This window comes from Schistocerca gregaria, chromosome 4 (assembly GCF_023897955.1).
Source record: "Schistocerca gregaria isolate iqSchGreg1 chromosome 4, iqSchGreg1.2, whole genome shotgun sequence".
Lineage (NCBI taxonomy): Eukaryota > Metazoa > Arthropoda > Insecta > Orthoptera > Acrididae > Schistocerca > Schistocerca gregaria.
In genome coordinates this window covers 463,829,426-463,850,860 of record NC_064923.1, presented here as the reverse complement: position 1 = coordinate 463,850,860, position 21,435 = coordinate 463,829,426, and the positions used below count along the sequence as shown (strand labels likewise).

At 40.1% G+C, this 21,435-nt stretch overlaps 1 protein-coding gene across 1 annotated transcript in view; it reads left to right on the top strand.

Annotated features, from left to right (window-relative positions):
* LOC126267458 (replication factor C subunit 3) overlaps positions 1-21,435 on the top strand; it is a 93,504-nt gene that overhangs the window by 47,323 nt on the left and 24,746 nt on the right. The window contains exon 5 of the mRNA XM_049972728.1: positions 2,625-2,746. Within this exon, the coding sequence (XP_049828685.1) occupies positions 2,625-2,746 (122 nt within the window). The remainder of the gene's footprint in view (positions 1-2,624; positions 2,747-21,435) is intronic.

The following is a 21,435-nucleotide window of genomic DNA, read 5'->3' as shown; positions in this document are numbered from 1 at the left end:
TGCTTTTATTTTCTGCGCTATATATAATTTTATCATTAATTTTTTTTCAGCCTGCGGTACCCTCTTGTAATTTTTTTTGCACCTGTGAGAGTACTCTAAGACCTGTGGATTAATGTAGTGCCTGTGGTTATATGTCTGTTTCCTTAGCTGCTGCAGTAGAAATGTATAAATTTGGAAATGACTTCTCAAAAATTAATTTAAACAATGTGCAGATGTCATTTGTGTATCCCAGCCTGAAAAATACAAAAATGAACTTCATTTGGAGGCAGCCACTATGTTCCCATAAGCCTGTATGGCTAGTTGAATAATAATAATAACAATAATCAATAATGGCAATAGACACAGTGCAAACTACACAACTTTGCAGTCAAGTTATTGCACCTATCTTATTTCCTGTTGCTGTTACAATAATGTAGTTCTTGTGTTTCTTGTTGTTGGAAACTCTGGATTCCTCTCTGCACAAAGGCAATTAAATCCAACATCGAAGGAAATTGCTTGAAGATTTATCTGTTGCCTCATTGTAGTCATGTTGTTCTTAGCAGCAAACATCCAGTCAAGCTCATCTCTTTGCTGCTGATAAAACATTAGGGCTACAGTGTTTCATATAAGACATGATCCCTCATTCTTGTAATTAATAAATAATTTTTTGTGAAGAAGAAGAAGAAGAAGGAGGAGGAGGAGGAGGAGGAGGAGATTAGCTTTTAATGCTCTATCAACAAGGTCATAAGAGACAGTTTTTATAATATCATCCTGCTTTTTCTAAAAATGTTGTTGAAAGTTTCTTATTGCCTAGTGCTAAAATACACAGGTGCATCCTATTACAACAACCAGAATTCCGAATAGTGATACATTAGTGTGAAAGAATCTTCATTTGGAAAGCAAAAAGGGGAAAAAAGAGACAAGTGAGAAATTCTTAAACATTGGTGAAAACTGTTAGTATAACAGCTGAAGGCTGCTCCACTCATGTCTTTGCATCACTCTATAATTAAAAAGGCTTGTTGCCCAGGAATGTTTCATAATACTGTAAATATTTTCTCGTAATTTGAATGTTTGTTAATGGCGGCTGTAGAAAACAATTTAAAGATTCCACGCAGAACATATTGGTGTGGCTAAAAACAAATAGTTACAAACGGTGGCTAATTATTTTGAAAGCATTTTGAACATTTGTTCACACCATGAGATACAATATGTCATTAGCTTCTCTATCAAATAGTGCAGCATTTATTTGGAATAAAGCTTTCTCCCTTAAATCTGGCCTTGTAAACATTGTGTTTTGCAGGCTGACAGGCCCAAGGATGGTCAGGTGATATGATGTACACCACATATGTTTAATTAGTTTGCATGTGCTAAAGAAGAATTTGCTTGAATTAATATTAAGTAATATGAGAGATGAAAGCTGCCAAAGTAACATTAAATTGACGCTGTAATCTGCAAGATTTCATTTATTTTATTCAGTTTCAGTACTGCACTACATTTTTCTCAGAGTCCAGAGAAGACTAACCTGAAAGGATAGCATTCTCGAGATCCAAGATACCCCTCAGGATGTCTCAAAATAACCTGCATATGACAGTGTTTTGAGGACACTTACTTCAAACAACTGAGACATTTGCTCGAAGCTCTGTTGGACTTGGTGCTTCAGAAAAACTAGACTGTGAAACTGCTTAGCAGTCCTTCATCCATTGAAACATTTCTTTATTATGAGCAATAGCCATGATAAAAATGGGCGGATTAACAGAAGCTCTTGGCCATAATGGATGTTTGGACAAGCCTAAAGAAATGTATTTACTTGGAGATACTGTAAACTGATACAGTGGTTCCGTTGATGGATTCACGATTGGAAGAAATAATGTTAACATAATCATCCACCCATCGTAATTTAAATTTGCCATGGTTTCCTTAAATTAATGAAGCCAAAAACAACGGTAGTTTCTTCGAAGAGGGTGAGGTTGATTTCCAATGCAACCCAGGCTTGTGCTCCAGTTCTGATGATTCTAATGACCTCATTGTCAGCAGGATATTAAACTCTTATTCTGTTTGTACTCTCAAACAGTAAACACAGTCTTTGACTTGGCGTTGCTTTCAGTGTACTTTTAGTACTTGTTTCTACACCTGGCCTTCCCTACAGAGGTGTTTTAAAATTTGATTTTGCAGTGTTCTTTGCTACCAGATATTTTCACATTCCTGGCAACCACTCTGCTAATGAAGAAGAAACTTCTCGTGTCTTTTCTGCAAGTGTTTTCTGAACAAAATAAATTGAAAGGCACGTACAGGATAATGTCGGTAGGGTAACAATTATCATATTAACAATGTAGGAAAAGGCAGATTGACACTTACCGTATAAAGAAGACATGTTAAGTTGCAGACAGGCACAATTAAAAGACACTTCATAAAGCTTTTGGCCACAGCCTTCATCAGCAAAACAGACACACACACACACAATTCATACACACAATTATGGTAAGTAGCAATCTGTGTTTTGCTACATTGTTGATATTTGTACCAGTAGTTTCCATTGTTCAATTATCATATTATTTATTCATTAGCTTCTATATTATCTGATCTGCCAGTCTGTTATTCTGCAACTGTTTAATGGAACTTTGCTAAATCATTGCCTTATTTTGCAGAGTGTTTGTGAAAGGGAGAAGTTTGAATTACCTGCAGAACTCATAGACCGTATTGCTGAGAAGTCAGACAGAAACATGCGTAGAGCACTTCTTATGACACAGACCTTTTTCATTGATCGAACGTAAGTAATACCTCAGGCAGTAATTACTCATGTTTACCTTGCTTAAGTTATACAAAATATCTACACAGCCTAAATCAATTTATTTGTAAGACCAAACCTTACTAAGTGTGTAATTGTGCTATGTAAACAAACAGAATGAAATTTAGTGGTTGCAGCAGTGGCAGTGCATGGTATTGTCACAGTGTTGCACAACTCCCAATAATTTTAGACTTTGTATGTCCCATTTTCATGTTGCAATGAACTATCTGTGGTCACACAACAGACTATTACCTCATAACTGATCCAGAAATGCTGCCAGGCTTGAAGCAAACTTGCTGTGGCGAGGGAGGGAGGGTTTTACTCCTACAGCAACTCCATGACAGATAGCACGGCCCCTTGTTTTTCGAGCAGGGATGAGTCAAGCTCTGTCTGTAGCACCAGGTAACATGCTCGCCAGTGACGTTGCAAGGTGTTGCAGTCAGCATCCAACTCCCTGACTAGAAACTGTTCCAAATGTCCCATTAGGTAGCACCTTAGTATGGAGGACTTTTCTCCCAGCTTTCTCTGTGTCCAGAACATTAATTTGCTATCCAAACTGCTAGGATAAGCGATTCTGCCATGCACAATATTGGCAGTATTGATATTTCAGCAGAAATTATAGTAATTTAGGTTATTCAAAAATTGGTCCTGAGGGTAGAGATTTGGAGAAGAGATGGTTTTTCAAAACTGTATTTTATATTTTTGTCAATTGTAAGTAGAGCTTAAATTTAATGTTAACTTTGTGACATTTTGTGGCTAGAATATTGTGATTGTTGGTGTTACTGCAGCCGTAATGTGTATGTTTATCATATATACGAATATTATTTCTAAGAGCATTTCGACTGTGCAAGGTGGCACAGTGGCTAGCACACTGGACTTGCATTCAGCAGCACAACAGTTCAAACCTGCGTGCAGCCCTCCTGATATAGGTTTTCTGTGACTTCCCAAAATCGCTCCAGGCAAGTGCCAGGATGGTTCCTTCCGTATTCCGATTGACCGATGATCTTGCTGTTTGGTGCATTCCCCCAAATGAAGCAACCAAGCAGGAGTCTTTTGTAAAGGTGTTGTTGTGTTTCTAAGTGATTGAGTGTCTCAGTACTTGATACCGCCATTTTCTATGCATCGCTGTACCTGGTAAGTTCTGGACAGTGAGAACTAGTTCATCACATAGTTAGTAGGTTGTGAAGTGTGATTGAAAATAATCTACAAAGTACATACTTTTCCCCATTTTTGATGCAGAGCTGCTTGCTGTAAAGAGACTAGGGTGACTGTTACCAGTTTTAAATATTGTGCAAAATAATACTGAAATAGACAGGGGCATTCCCATAATGTCGGTCACAGCACAAAAGTTTCTTTTCAGTTTTGAAAAGAATAAACTCATTCTGGCTTTGGTGATGCTTCCCAATGAAAGAGATCTCATGATGGAGATCATAAAACCCGATCAGTGGATGACTAACAAGTTTGCACCAATAAAAAATTGGAGGGCAAATTTTCAGTACAAGTGAGGTAAGAATAAGTGTATTTATAATGTATAATTTCTCTCTTAGTTGCAGTCTTTTAAACGATGAATGTATTTCATTCGTGTTAAGAACGTTGGTCATTACATAACAATAATTGTTTTCCTAATTAATTGATAAATTGTAGCATGATCTTTGGCACAGACATTTTTCTGTCATAGGTATAGGGGGTGTCATAATTAATGTTCCAGTTTCAAAGCACTGTAGAAAGACAGCCACTGCTCAGAATGACATCAAATTTGAATAGCATATTATTGATGCAGGGGGGAACATCACGAAAAAAAAAATGAAAATTTGACCAATAGATGGTGCTGCAAGTGTCTTAACATAAATGGGGTTGGCTAAATGACATATGAATCGCCAAAGGACAGCTGCAGTTTGAGTTGCACATTACATAATCTATACTCTTCAATATGCATGACAGCACGAGTTGGCAGTCGGCAGTTGTGGCACTGTCAGTTGGGTAAACCATCCTCCACAGCAAGGTCATAGCACATTGGATGAGAAAAATCAGATTTTAAGTGTCCTGACACAAAAAACTGCATAAAAAGCAAAATGCATTGATTTTTACTTGTCCTGGGGCCAAAAACCTGCATATAAGCAAAATGACACCGTTTTGTACCACAATTTGAAATCGAGTAACGGCATATTAGTAGTAGTAGTAGTAGTAGTAGTAGTAGTTTTATTCATCCGTAGATCTCTTTTTACAAGGATATAGGACATGTCAAAGTATTTACAAGCTTAGATCAATTTACAATAAGCTAATTTGTATACACATATATTTACAGACTTCTAGTTAGACAATCATTAGATTTTACTCCTGGTATACAATAATTTATTTACAAATAACTCATTAAATAATGTAATGCCACACTATTCACTCACATTTCACTATCAGTCACTGCACACACTATACACACATTGTTTCATAACACTTCACTCACTTCACTCACTACACACACACACACACACACACACACACACACACACACACACACACAGGTGATCCTTGGGCCATTTTCTGTACTGCAAGTTCCCATTTGCTATCCTGAAAAACTGAGTCAGCATCCCTTCATAATGAGTGAGATGTTGAGCTCCACAGCTGATCAGAGTTTGTCAGCGGTCACATTCAGAATTCGTGGTGCGCTGTGTGGTTTCAGTTCATAGCCCCACCAGATGATTTGGACAGCCAGGCTGTTGGGGAATGACAGCTGTTAATTCTAGAATTTGCTAAATGCTTCTGCAGGAGCCGCTTCTCTGGCTGTGCAGTCTGCAGAGAAACACCATCTTGCATAAAAATGATCCTACCAACACATCCACACTGTTGAAGGGTTTAAATGATTGGTGCAGAAATGGCTTTCAGGACATTTGCCAGTGGCGGTAAATGGTGCCGCCAACCAGCACCACGCAGTCACCTTTGCAGAATGAAGTGGTACTAGTTTGTGTGTGTGCACATTTTCCATTGCCCATATTCTGCAATTCTGCACATTGGTATGTCCTTGGAGATGGAAATGGGCTTCATCAGTCAACAGAATGTTCCCCGGCCATTCTCTGTCCACTTACATGCAAAAAACAAATTCCAGAGAGAACATTTGTCTTGATGAAGGACAGTAGAAAGCAACTTCTGAACATAGGTGATTTTGTATGGATACCAATGCAGGATGTTTCATAGGATTTTATGCACTGTGCTCGTAGGCATGTCCAACATTCAGGCAATTCCCCGTGCACTGCATGTTTGCACACCGCCTCTTGACCCCTCCTCAGTGCTGTGGCCACATCTTCAACTGCTTTCCTCGCTACACCACATTGCATTTCAAAGGAACCTATCTTTTTAATTTTGTAATCTTTTCTTCAGACCCATAGCGGACATAGGACCAATGCAATTTTTCATACCCTTGAGTTTCTGAACTTCTGCAGGGCTGCTGGCATACATTCACAGTTCTTGTAACAGAGCTTTACTATCATCAGCACATGATCCTTCATGAAGAGATTCATATTCCATGTCTTGGACATAAACTGAGGAAGAGCTGTATCCTGCATGTCTTAGGTGGAAACTGAGGAACAGCCATGTCCCACATGTTTGTTGGTGTGCATATTCTGATGCTTACAGCGCCATCTATTGGTCGGATTTCACTTGTTTTTCTCCCACGATATTGGCCCTTGCCCCAATAATATGCTGTTCAAATGTGACGTCATTCTGAGCAGCGGTTCCCTTTATACAGCATTTTGAAACTGGAACTTTTATTATGTACACCCTTAATCTAACTTTTTGCAAGATCTTAAATAGGGTGTAAAAAAGTTAATTTTGTGAACTTCATACACCATGAACTCTAGGGGAGTTTACATCATAATGAATGTCACAAAACTAGGCACTAAGATAAAGAATCTTCTCCCTTTTAAGTGTCTCTTATAAAAATGCAACATCGAACCTCAATGCAATTTCCAACTTCAGACACCAGTGGTGGACACCGGGTTGCAGTATGGTGTTGTATAACCGTTTCTTTCTTATGAAATTAAACCGCACAACAAGGAAGTGCTTCATTTTTTGTAAGTGTTTGGATGTGTGGTGGCTTAATGCAGGGTGTCCACAATGAGACTCCAACATTTGAACTCATGAAACCTGAGAGGAAAAACAATTTATTGACGAACAAATACAGGGAAATCATACAACAGCTCATCAAGTTTCCATACACTGGTGTATGGTTCAGTACACTTGAAAATGGGCACCACAGGTAGCGCGAAGAATTTCAAGTCTATAATCGATTTTGTGCCATGTGTTGCGGAGCATCTGTTCTGTGACAGAGTTGATGACAATTATTATGTGCTGTTTCAAGTCTTGCAGGTCCTTTGCTGGTGTATCGTAGACCCGGTCTTTCACATAACCCCACAAGAAAAAATCGAGGGTGTTTATGTCGTGCGAATGTGACGGCCAAGGAATTGTACCTCCATGGCCAATCCATTGTTGCGGGAATGGATCATTTAAAAATTTTTGGACATCAAGGCTCCAATGTGGTGGTACACCATCGAGTTGAAACATCACATTTGGCTGCAGGTTTGTTATCTGTGGCACGGCAAATTGTTCCAAAATGTCCAGGTTAATGGCTCTATCCACAGCCGGCTCCTGAAAGAAAAATGGCTCAACAATGCGATTTATCATCAAACCACAACACACATTTACTTTTGGACTGTCGCACATGTGTTCCCTAGGTGCATGTGGATTTTCGGATCCCCAGATGCGCACATTGTGACGATTGACAGCCCCTGGCACGTGAAAGGTTGCCTCGTTAGTAAACATCACGAGTGATAAAAATGTCTCATCCACGGCAATGCGATCTAACATGGCACATGCCAATTCTTCTCGCTTTGGTTGATCATCAGGCTCGATTTCTTGCACAACCTGCACTTCATATGCGTACAAACGTAATGACTCATGAAGCACTTTGTGCACTGTTGAACGTTTCATACAAAGTTCTCATGGTGCCTGTCGCACTGACTTCTGTGGACTTTGTTCGAATGACTGTCGTACTTGTTCCACATGATGTTCGCTGATCCCAGGCTTACCACCAATATGCCCTTTTGCAACACTCCCAGTAGCCAAAAACAGATCACACTACTTCTTTATAGTCTTGAACGATGGGGGCACTTTGTAGTAGACTTGACGAAAGTTTCTTTGCACTTGGGTCACTGATTTTGTCTCTGCATACCACCAGACCACTTGTGCACGCTCCTTCATATCCTCCATTTTGCTAAAACAGTTGATTGCAGCTTCACTACGGCGACTTGGCATATCAAATTTGCACACCACAAACTTGTTGAGTTGCTCTGTCTGCCCCTTCAGGATTCACACATCCACCATCTGAAATGAGAAAGATATAGGATATTAAAATGTTGGAGTCTCATTGTGGACACCCTACATTTGTATTTTTCTGGTACAGAAAAATCACAGATGTAATAAAACCTGTTTGAGATGTGGAAAAAATTGAGTGCAGGGAACATGGGTAAGGAGGTAAAGCTGTCCTCAACCCAAAGATCAGTTTGATCACTGCAGTGCTGTACTAGATGCATGAATATGTCAGAGGTGCTGTTTCTTTGCCGTCCTCTGATCTTCAAATTCACTTATCCAGCCAGTTATAGCAAGATCTTAAGTTTAATGTGAGCCACTCTGCAGCTTGACTTTTCCACATACACAGGTCATTGTCAGAGGTCTCTGAAATGAAGCTTCGTGTTACATATTATGTACCTACTTTTGTATATGTAGAGTATATTTTATTATTCTTGAATAGTAATAGAACTAGGGCACCTGGTAACATCTTCATCGAAGGGGTAGTCTTGCTATCAGGTGTCAGTCAGAGCAAGTAGAGAGAGGATGGTCTCCCAAGAGAATGCTGTTCTTGTATATTTGAGAACATTAGGCAAAAAATTAATATCGTGATAAAACCTACAAGCTTAGAAAGTAACTTGCCTTACTAAAATAATTGCCCATTAATATGTTGAATTGGAATTTGATACATCGTTTTAATTATGATGAATTATTAACCTGTATTTAGGATCTTGTGAGCAATAAGGATATGAGAACCTGAAGTTTCTAAATTAAAGAAGGGATGGTAAAAATAATAACTTGTTAGAAGAGTACTAATGATTTTTATGAGGCGTCGAATAAATTTGCCCATTTAACTAGTCATATTGACTGGGTGTGGCAGTCCTGGTTCTTGTATCTCTAACTTATTAACAAATCCAGTTTATTGTTTGTGTACTCTGTTGCATGAATTTGAATTATAACAAATCCGTCAAGCACCCCTAGTAACACTGATGTGAATATGTAGTGGACCTTGAGTGTTCCTTTAGGAATAGGTGTTTGTCAGGAGAGAGGTCTTCAACCTTGGGATCAAAGGCTGTTGTTTCTGTTAAATTTTGCTCATGTGCCAAGCACAGTTTACTATATGTATACAATTCTGCAAACAGTGACTACTAGATAGTTGGGTCACTGTAGCTCATTCAAAGCCAAATGGAACGGCCAGTGCTATACAAGCTGGAGTCTCATCGGGCTGATTCCACTGGCATCATCAACAGTATCTGTAGCTGTATCCAGTTGTAGGAGGGAGAAAACATTCAGCAACTGTAAGGACAAGGTTGACAACATGCTTTCTTGCTGTTAAGTGCTTGAAATGTCGTATTACATCATACTTGCCCTGGTTAGAGACCTTGTGTTAGCCTGTCAGGCTGTGTTGTTTGCTTTGAGAGGCTGATCTATGTGTTTGAGTGATCTACCATATGAATTCCCCTTTTGCAAGGGCATCAAGCTGCTAGACAAACATGGTGTGCTGCCTTCAGGGAGTAGATTCAGAAATGGTTGTGTTGTGTTGTGTTGTGTTCTGTTCTGTTCTGTTCGTGAATTGATTGCAGTTTTCGTGGAGAGTAATTCTTGCCATCTCTTCCTCTGGTGCCTGCAAGAGACATGTTGCAACATGGCAGTACTGTGGGAATAAATTAAAGTGGTGGCACTAGTGTTCCTGTCTGGAGTGATGTCGTATAATGAACATGTATGCCACTTTTTTTTACCTTCAAAAATTTGTGTTCCTTTTTATGGTGCATATAGTCCTAGGTTTCCTCTGATAGATGACTGTGGCCAACCACTCAGGGACTAGTACCTGCGATGTGATGACATTATATGTGTAGAATGGCTGGAATGCTGCGTGAACTAAAGCCGAGTTGAACATGGGTGGGCACTGTAGGTTAAAGGTTTGGAATCAGTGTCACTACAACTTCGAGTGAGTGCATGTTCAGCAAAGAGAAATGTTACCGCAAGCTATATTGGACGACACACAATATGAACAGATGTGTTTTCTGTCTCTCTCTGAGGGTCCATGACACATTATCTTGATTTTAAGTGTAGCATCACTAGAGGGACACTACATACTGCAAGAGACATACACAACTCCTAGCTAGTTGTAAGGTATACAGGGTGGTCCATTGATCATGACCGGGCCAAATATCTCACGAAATAAGCGTCAAACGAAAAAACTACAAAGAACAAAACTTGTGTAGCTAGAAGGGGGAAACCAAATGGCACTATGGTTGGTCCGCTAGATGGCACTGCCTAGGTCAAACAGATATCAGTTGCATTTTTTAAAATAGGAACCCCCATTTTTTATTACATATTCATGTAGTAGGTAAAGAAATATGAATGTTTTAATTGGACCACTTTTTTCGCTTTGTGATAGATGGCGCTGTAATAGTCACAAACATATGGCTCACAATTTTAGATGAACAGTTGGTAACAGGTAGGTTTTTTAAATTAAAGTACAGAATGTAGGTACATTTGAACATTTTATTTTGGTTCTTCCAGTGTGATACATGTACCTTTGTGAACTTATCATTTCTGAGAACGCATGCTGTTACAGCGTGATTACCTGTAAATACCACATTAATGCAATAAATGCTCAAAATGATGTCCGCCAACCTCAATGCATTTGGCAATACGTGTAACGACATTCCTCTCAACAATGAGTAGTTCACCTTCCATAATGTTCGCACAAGCATTGACAATGTGGTGCGCTGATGCATGTTGTCAGGTGTTGTCGGTGGATCACAATAGCAAATATCCTTCAACTTTCCCCACAGAAAGAAATCCAGGGATGTCAGGTCCGGTGAACGTGCGGGCCATGGTATGGTGCTTCGATGACCAATCCACCTGTCATGAAATATGCTATTCAGTACTGCTTCAACCGCATGCAAGCTATGTGCTGGACATCCATCATGTTGGAAGTACATCGCCATTCGGTCACGCAGTGAAGCATCTTGTAGTAACATCGGTAGAACATTACGTAGGAAATCAGCATACATTGCACCATTTAGATTGCCATAGATAAAATGGGAGCCAATTATCCTTCCTCCCATAATGCTACACCATACATTAACCCGCCAAGGTCGCTGATGTTCCACTTGTCGCAGCCATCGTGGATTTTCTGTTGCCCAATAGTGCATATTATGCCGGTTTACGTTACTGCTGTTGGTGAATGACTCTTCGTCGCTAAATAGAACGCATGCAAAAAAATCTGTCAGCGTCCCGTAATTTCTCTTGTGCCCAGTGACAGAACTGTACATGATGTTCAAAGTTGTCGCCATGCAATTCCTGGTGCTTAGAAATATGGTATGGGTGCAATTGATGTTGATGTAACATTCTCAACACTGACGTTATTGAGATTCCCGTTTCTCGAGCAATTTGTCTGCTACTGATGTGCGCATTAGCCACGACAGCAGCTAAAACACCTACTTGGGCATTATCATTTGTTGCAGGTCATGGTGATGTTTCACATGTGGCTGAACACTTCCTGTGTTTTTAAATAATGTAACTATCCGACAAACGGTCGGGACACTTGGATGATATCATCCAGGATACCGAGCAGCATACATAGCATACTCCCATTGGGCGTTTTGATCACAATAGCCATACAACAACACGATATCGACCTTTTCCGCAATTGCTAAACGGTCCATTTTAACACGGGTAATGTATCATGAAGTAAATGCCGTCCGCACTGGTGGAATGTTATGTGATACCACGTATTTATACGTTTGTGACTATTACAGTGCCATCTATCACAAAGCAAAAAAGGTTTTCCAACTAAAACATTCATATTTCTTTACGTACTACACGAATATGTAATAAAAATTGGTGTTCGTATTTTAAAAAACGCAATTGATATCCATGTGACCTATGGCAGCGCCATCTAGCGGGCCAACCATAGCGCCATCTGGTTTCTCCCTTCAAGCTAGATGAGTTTCATTCTTTGTAGTTTTTTGTTTGATGCTTATTTCATGAGATATTTGGCCTGGTCACTATCAATGGACCACCCTGTATATTGTATCCATATCACTGTGTCCCATTGCAAAAAGTCACTAGGACATTATCAGTACACACATATTCATTGTGTCTCGTATTGTTTTATAGATCTTTCCCTGTCCCTCACCCCAGCCCACCCCCTCCCCTCCCTCACCTCCACCTCCAATCAAGTTACCTTTGTAATGGGTTAAGTCAAAGTTTACATCTCGAAAGATTGAAATATGCACTAGGAACATCCATTCGCAAAAATGAAGCTAAGCAAGTGACTTCTAATTACATACCAATCTCTCTCCTTCCTGTGTTAGGGAAGCTGAACATTTCTGGCAATAACCTTTCAACAACGGTGTTGGTCTTATCTACAGAGAAAGCAATATAAGACCCCTGTAAAACAATATAAAAAGTTAACCTGTTGTATTTTTATGTGTTCTTGGATAGGTCTTCAACTCTGTAGATCATAAAATTCTTCTAGGTAAACGAAAATGTTATAGATTTAGAGGCATTACTCGTGTATTGATGGAGTCATACATTAATGAGTCCCCAAAATTTTATGAGCGCTGCATACTGTGAGATTGAATGCCACCGGGTGATGTCACTGGCATGTGACACAGTAAGGAAAGTATATACGTGAAGCAAAGGTGACTAAGGAATCGTTATATTGATGACACGGGCAGAAAATGGGGAAATCCTCAGACATAAGTGACTTCGACAAGCAGCTGATTGTTATATCCTAGTGCATGGGAATGAGCACCGGAAATGGTGGAGTTGGTTGGCTGTTGGTGTGGTACTGTCATGAGCAACTGTGGAAACTGGTTGAATGACAGTGAAAAGGCGAGCAGTTAACAAGCTATTAGGACATGTATACTTCATCACAGAATGTGGAGGTGTGTGTAAAGCACCAGTAGGCAGCAATATGTGGCAGGTATGATACTGAGTACAATACTAGGTGTAGGCACAAGTACTTTGGAGCACACCCTTCAGTCAGGGTGTATACAGCCCAGGACATCAGGGAGATCCGGGAAAACTCGGGAATTTTTTCATCTGGGAAAAACCCGGGAATTTTTCAGAATTCCGGGATTTTTTATTGTTAACAGATCACTGGAAAATGTTACGAATAGTGGTGAAGATATGACATTTGTGCCACTATTTAAAATTTTACCGGCACATTTGTGTTTGATATGACTTAACGTGTAAAACATGCTAAAAAAAAAACTGAGCTTCAAGTTAGTATTCGTATTTAATGTTTTCTCATAGATAAAAAAATATGCAATCAATGGCAAAAAGTGTAATTGACCTTCAAAAAAAGTGCATGATGTGTCACTGAGCAATGTCACAAGTCTATTCATGCCAGAACACTTCGACTTTTCTCTAGCGTAGAAAAGATGCAGTGTTCTGGCATGCAGAGAAATACCAGTTCACTTCTTTTCTACTTTTTTTGCCAGTGAATTGTCTCTTCGTCTCCGAACAGCTGTAACGTTCACTACTGCTTCTTTCTAACTAATCCTATAAATGGACAACAGAAGGCAGCACCAGTCAATTGATAGGTAGCGGGACATGTGTACCTTGCTCTCGTATGAAATTAGTCCAGTTTTAGAGTGAAAACCTGTGTCAATATCAGCTACTACACTCCCCACTCTAAAATTTGCTTTCAGTAAGGACAAGTATGTCTTTTACCTCTTCCATTCCTCAATTTTTCTCATTTTATTATTGTTGTTATTTGAATACAAAAGGTTACAGTTTAATTGTTGTTAAAGACCTTTAATTACTTTCTTTTGTTTTAGAATAATAAGAGATTTTTTTCCGTAAAGTATTTTGTGCATTTTTACAGTCTTTTCTTTTCGGATTTTCGTGTTGCTAAATTTTACGTCTGGTCTTTATTTTAATACTTAATTTCTTAAATTAGGTTTATTTTTCAAACATTTTTGAATCACGAAAGTTATTGTTTGCAATGTATATTTAAACATCTATGGGGTTGGGGTTGCTTGGGCGAAGAGACCAAACAGCGAGGTCATCGGTCTCATCGCATTAGGGAAGGACGGGGAAGGAAGTCGGCCATGCCCTTTCAAATGAACCATCTCGGCATTTGCTTGGAGCGATTTATGGAAATCACAGAAAACCTAAATCAGGATGGCCGGATGTGGGATTGAACCGTCGTCCTCCCGAATGCGAGTCCAGTGTGCTAACCACTACACCACCTCACTCGGTAAACATCTATGGGAGTTAGCAGTTTAAAATAAATAACACTATCATATTCATTTGTTTTGAAAACATTTTATTAAAGAAACATTTTAATTATTATTAGACAATACAACAAATAATTTAGAAGGAAGCACCATGTTTAACAACAAATACTGTAATTTAGGAATTTACTTTGGAGAATAACTCACTTGGAGCTGTGTGCGAGAGCATTGATTCGTTCTGTAATAAATTCTCGCTCTATCTGAGTGTTTTGAACGGTTCCCTCAAGTTTTGCCTTCTTCTCTTTAAGCTGTCTTATTTCTGCATCAACAATCTTCCTTTTAGTCAGATGATGCTTTTTCCTGGATGACTCGTCATTTTGATTTTTGAGGTCTTCAGCATATCGATCTCGTGAGTGTCTTACAAGAGTGTGTAAGGGACTTTGTTATAGGCACTCCTTGGACTCCGCCGTGTGTCTTGACTGCATTGTACACCAGTCTTCTGCTCACTACAGATTGATCCCCCATATTCTCGAAGAGGCTCTCTTTGTTCACCAAGAATCCTCGCTCCGCATTTGCTTGACCGTGCGACAAAGTGAGCACAATTTCCATTGCCTTCTGCTGCTCGTGGCACGTTGCATTCTGGTTTTTGAGACATTTCATCCAGAACTCATTCAGCCGTTGCTCCTTTTTGTTGAATGTTTCAAATTTTGTTTTGCAGTTCTTCTTTACAACAGAAGTGTATTGCACTTTTGCTTTATTGGCACATCCGCCATCCATCCAATTGCTCTCCACCAAAACCTGTTGAAAGGAATGAAATCATTTGAGACCAGCCTCCCTGCATGCTATTGCGGGATCAAGGCAGCTTACAGCTTTTGTCAACCTAAAGTGTAGGGAAGATTTCTCCATCAACTTTGACACGAGCTTGATCATTCCTCTTCTGAATTCGTTCCGGAACATAACGATTTCAAGGGCTGTGAGAGACCTGCATTTCCTGAACTAATTCTTGATGGTGAACCCAATCTTGATGTGGTTCACACCCAAAAGATTAGATTCTTTGTCCAAATTAACTGACGGCGAGATCTTCGTCGGCTGGACAAATTGTGTCATTGTTGTCTCCATTATCTCTGTCAAAGCAGAATGAAGGAACGGTGCTAGTGGCCAATCGGATTGGAAATCCTTTAGGAAAGGTGTCAAGTCTCCAGCATGAGTCTTGAAAAAGGCAGTTTTCGGACCGAGTACCTTGTCCTTGAGGTGATCCTCCACTACCCTGTAGCTAGCACATTTTGGTTTGTTTTTTTCTTCCAGCTTTGCAACAAATATTCGCAGAAGTGGAAGCATTACTAGGGTTCACTCAGCAATGTCCGCATTCTCCAGCCATTGGATCGCGCAAAACTTTAAGGGAAACAGTTCCGATTCTGTTGTTAAAATATACAGAGCTCTTCTGGCAGGGACATCCTTCAAAAGATTGTATAAGGCACGTAAAAACTGAATTATCATCTACTGTGTCCTGAATTGCGGACTTGAAGGCGCCATGAACAACATGAAGCCCACACGTTCCAATTTCCAATAAAATGGTGTCTACCCCTTCAATTTCTTTCAGAATTTTTTTAAGTTCCCTTAAGAATGCGAGGTTGACGTTAGGACCGTCCATCGATACCTGTAAAAGTTTTTTCATTGCTTCACCGGGAATTTTTTTCTTGAAGGACTTGAGTAGCTTAGCTGCCATCGAACTGCCTAGGAAAGCCGATGCGGAGTAATGGGTGCACACTAGATTCGTCAAAACAAACAACAATCCTTGATGCGTTTACAAGGTCGGCGATCATAAAGCGGTTATTGCATCGATGATTTCAGCCGTAAATAGAAATATTAAAAAAGGTAGGAAGATTTTTCTGTTTAGCAAAAGTGACAAAAAGCAGATTACAGAGTACCTGATGGCTCAACACAAAAGTTTTGTCCCAAGTACAGATAGTGTTGAGGATCAGTGGACAAAGTTCAAAACCATCGTACAATATGCATTAGATGAGTATGTGCCTAGCAAGATCATAAGAGATGGAAAAGAGCCACCATGGTACAACAACCAAGTCAGAAAACTGCTGCGGAAGCAAAGGGAACTTCACAGCAAACATAAACATAGCCAAAGCCTTGCAGACAAACAAAAATTACGCGAAGTGAAATGTAGTGTGAGGAAGGCTATGCGAGAGGCGTTCAATGAATTTGAAAGTAAAGTTCTATGTACTGACTTGGCGGAAAATCCTAAGAAATTTTGGTCTTATGTCAAAGCAGTAGGTGGACCAAAACAAAATGTCCAGACACTCTGTGACCAAAATGGTACTGAAACAGAGGATGACAGACTAAAGGCCGAAATACTAAATGTCTTTTTCCAAAGCTGTTTGACAGAAGAAGACTGCACTGTAGTTCCTTCTCTAGATTGTCGCACAGATGACAAAATGGTAGATACCGAAATGGACGACAGAGGGATAGAGGAAAGGCCGCTGGACCTGTTGGGATACCTTTTCGATTTTACACAGAGTACGCAAAGGAACTTGCCCCCTTCTTGCAGCGGTGTACCGTAGGTCTCTAGAAGAGCATAGCGTTCCAAAGGATTGGAAAAGGGCACAGGTCATCCCCGTTTTCAAGAAGGAACGTCAAACAGATGTGCAACTATAGACCTATACCTCTAACGTCGATCAGTTGTAGAATTTTGGAACATGTATTATGTTAGAGTATAATGACTTCTCTGGAGACTAGAAATCTACTCTGTAGGAATCAGCATGGGTTTAGGAAAAGACAGTTGTGTGAAACCCAGCTCGCGCTATTCGTCCACGAGACTCAGAGGGCCATAGACACGAATTCACAGGTAGATGCCGTGTTTCTTGACTTCCGCAATGCGTTCGATACAGTTCCCCACAGTCGTTTAATGAACAAAGTAAGAGCATATGGACTCTCAGACCGATTGAGTGATTGGATTGAAGAGTTCCTGGATAACAGAACACAGCATGTCATTCTCAATGGAGAGAAGTCTTCTGAAGTAAGAGTGATTTCAGGTGTGCCGCAGGGGAGTGTCGTAGGACCGTTGTGATTCACAATATACATAAATGACCTTATGGATGACATTAGAAGTTCACTGCGGCTTTTTGCGGATGATGCTGTGGTATATCGAGAGGTTGTAACAATGGAAAATTTTACTGAAATGCAGGAGGATCTGCAGCGAATTGACGCATGGTGCAGGGAATGGCAATTGAATCTCAATGTAGACAAGTGTAATGTGCTGCGAATACATAGAAACAAAGATCCCTTATCATTTAGCTACAGTATAGCAGGTCAGCAACTGGAAGCAGTTAATGCCATAAATTATCTGGGAGTACGCATTAGGAGTGATTTAAAATGGAATGATCATATAAAGTTGATCGTCGGTAAAGTAGACGCCAGATTGAGACTCATTGGAAGAATCCTAAGGAAATGCAATCCGAAAACAAAGGAAGTAGGTTACAGTACGCTTGTTCGCCCACTGCTTGAGTACTGCTCAGCAGTGTGGGATCCGTACCAGATAGAGTTGATAGAAGAGAGAGAGAAGATCCAACGGATAGCAGCGCGCTTCATTACAGGATCATTAAGTATTCACGAAAGTGTTACGGAGATGATAGATAAACTCCAGTGGAAGACTCTGCAGGATAGAAGCTCAGTATCTCGGTACGGGCTTTTGTTGAAGTTTTGAGAACATACCTTCACCAAAGAGTCATGCAGTATATTGCTCCCTCCTATGTATATCTCACGAAGAGACCATGAGGATAAAATCAGAGAGATTACAGCCCACACAGAGTCATATCAACAATCCTTCTTTCCACGAACAGTACGAGACTGGAATAGAAGGGAGAACCGATAGAGGTACTCAAGGTACCCTGCGCCACGCATCGTCAAATGGTTTGCGGAGAATGGATGTAGATGTAGATGTAGATGTAGATGTAGAATTTCAGACTCAAAGAAGGGAGCTAGTCCATATTGCACGATATAACCAATTTTGTCCTTTTGTAAACGCATGCTCTTGGCCACTTCATTGTCGGGGAACATTGCGGAGAAAAGTAACACGCCGTTCGCAGAACTACACAGTGACTTGTGTGAAATGATGCACTCCAAACACCACAATATTTCCACCTTTGTTGTTTGTTGTTGTTGTTGTTGTTGTTGTTGTTGTTGTGGTCTTCAGACCTGAGACTGGTTTGATGCAGCCCTCCATGCTACTCTATGCTGTGCAAAATTCTTCATCTCCCAGTACCTACTGCAACCTACATTCTTCTGAATCTGCTTAGTGTATTCATCTCTTGGTCTCCCTCTATGATTTTTACTCTCCATGCTGCCCTCCAATACTAAATTGGCGATCCCTTGATGCCTCAGAATATGCCCTACCAACCTATCTCTTCTTCTAGTCATGTTGTGCCACAAACTCCACTTCACCCCAATTCTCTTCAGTACCTCCCTCTTAGTTATGTGATCTACCCATCTAATCTTCAGCATTCTTCTGTAGTACCACATTTTGAAAGCTTCTATTCTCTTCTTGTCCAAACTATTTATCGTCCACATTTCACTTCCATACGTGGCTACACTCTATCCTCCCCAAATAGCAAAGCTCCTTTACTACTTCAAGTGTCTCATTGCCTAATCTAATTCCCTCAGCATCACCTGACTGAATTCGATTACGTTCGATTGTCCTCATTTTGAGGACAATTGAACGTTTGTTGATGTTCATCTTATATCCTCCTTTCAAGGCACTGTCCATTCTGTTCAGGTGCTCTTGTAGCTCTTTTGCTGTCTCTGACAGAATTACAATGTCATCAGCGAACCTCAAAATTTTTATTTCTTCTCCATGGATTTCAATTCCTACTCTGAATTTTTCTTTTGTTTCCTTTACTGCTTGCTCAATATACAGATTGAATAACATTGGGGATAGGCTACAAACCTGTCTCACTCCCTTCCCAATCACTTCTTCCCTTTCATGCCCCTCGACTCTTATAACTGCCTTCTGTTTTCTGTACAAATTGTAAATAGACTTTTGCTCCCTGTATTTTACCCCTGCCACCTTCAGAATATGAAAGAGAGTATTCCAGTCAACATTGTCAAAGGCTTTCTCTAAGTCTACAAATGCTAGAAACTTAGGCTTGCCTTTACTTAATCTTTCTTCTAAGATAAGTCGTAGGGTTAGTATTGCCTCACGTGTTCAAATATTTCTATGGATCCAAACTTATCTTCCCCGAGGTCGGTTTCTGACAGTTTTTCCATTTGTCTGTAAAGAATTCGTGTAGTATTTTGCAGCTGTGACTTATTAAACTGATAGTTCGGTAATTTTCACATCTGTCAACACCTACTTTCTTTGGGATTGGAATTATTATTTTTCTTGAAGCCTGAGGGTATTTCACCTGTCTCATACATCTTGCCCACCAGATGGTAGAGTTTTGTCAGGACTGGCTCTTCCAAGGCTGTCAGTAGTTCTAATGGAATGTTGTCTACTCCCGGGTCCTTATTTCGACTCAAGTCTTTCAGTGCTCTGTCAAACTCTTCACGCAGTATCATATCTCCCATTTCATCTTCATCTACATCCTCTTCCATTTCCGTAACATTGTCCTCAAGTACATCACCCTTGTATACAAGTGGTTCTCTTTTTCTCCAAAGGTCTCTCTAATTTTCCTGTAGGCCGTATCTATTATACCCCTAGTGAGATAAGTCTCTACATCCTTACATTTGTCCTCTAGCCATCCCTGCAGAGCCATTTTGCACTTCTTGTTGATCTCATTTTTGAGACGATTGTATTCCTTTTTGTCCGCTTCATTTACTGCATTTTTGTATTTTCTCCTTTTATAAATTAAATTCAATATTTCTTCTATTAACCAAGGATTTCCACTAGTCCTCATCTATTTACCTACTTGATCCTGTGCTGCGTTCATTATTTCATCCCTCAAAGCTTTCCATTCTTCTTCTACTGTATTTCTTTCCCCCATTCCTGTCAATTGTTCCCTTATGCTCTCCCTGAAAGCTCTGTACAACCTCTGGTTTAGTCAGTTTATCCAGGTCCCATCTCCTTAAATTCCCACCTTTTTGCAGTTTCTTCAGTTTTAATCTACAGTTCATAACCAGTAGATTGTGGTCAGAGTCCACATCTGCCCCTAGTAATGTCTTACAATTTAAAACCTGGCTCGTAAATCTCTGTCTTACCATTATATAATCTATCTGATACCTTCTAGTTTCTCCAGGATTCTTCCATGTATACAGCCTTCTTTTATGATTCTTGAACCAAGTGTTAGCTATGGTTAAGTTATGCTCTGTGCCAAATTCTACCAGGCGGCTTCCTCTTTCATTTCTTACCCCCAATCCGTATTCACCTACTACATATCCTTCTCTCCCTTTTCCTACTATCGAATTCCAGTTACCCATGACTATTAAATTTTCGTGTCCCTTCACTATCTGAATAATTTCTTTTATCTCATCATACATTTCATCAATTTCTTCGTCATCTTCCTTTGTTACTTCGTCCTATATTGTCATCCGATTAATTCCTCTCAGTTTATCCCCGGGTTTTGACATTGTAGTGACATCCTTCTGCGGAGGTGCAACAACTCCAGCAGCCAATGCCACTGTTGTTGACCCAGCTGAATCCGCAGTGTGATAGGGGAAGTAGAATCTGTCTGCTGGGTTGAAGTGGTCGCCACGGCTGGTTGTAGACGCACAAATTTGCTGTGCTTCTCATGGCAGCTGCTTTCGCGATGTGCTTCTTGGATTTTGTCATGTTACTTGTAAGAGCCGATTTTCCCATAGTACGTATGTTAATGAGGGTCCCTGGACATAATCCACATTTAGCACTATAAAGACCTGTGGGTACTTTCACCAACCAGTCCTTGAATGCGGGATCTGAAAGCCAGCTATCTTGAAAACTAATTGACATGGCGCAGTCATAGTGATTGTTGGTGGCAACCTTTATTGGACAAAAAGAGTAACCATGGATAAAATAAGGCTGCGCCTCGTTATTACGCATAATGAAATATGACACAACGAGTGTTACTTACATTGTCAGCTTATAGAACTTTGCCCTACACGTGCACAGAACTGCATTCAACAGGTGAGTCGAGCACACTTACAACTGACAGA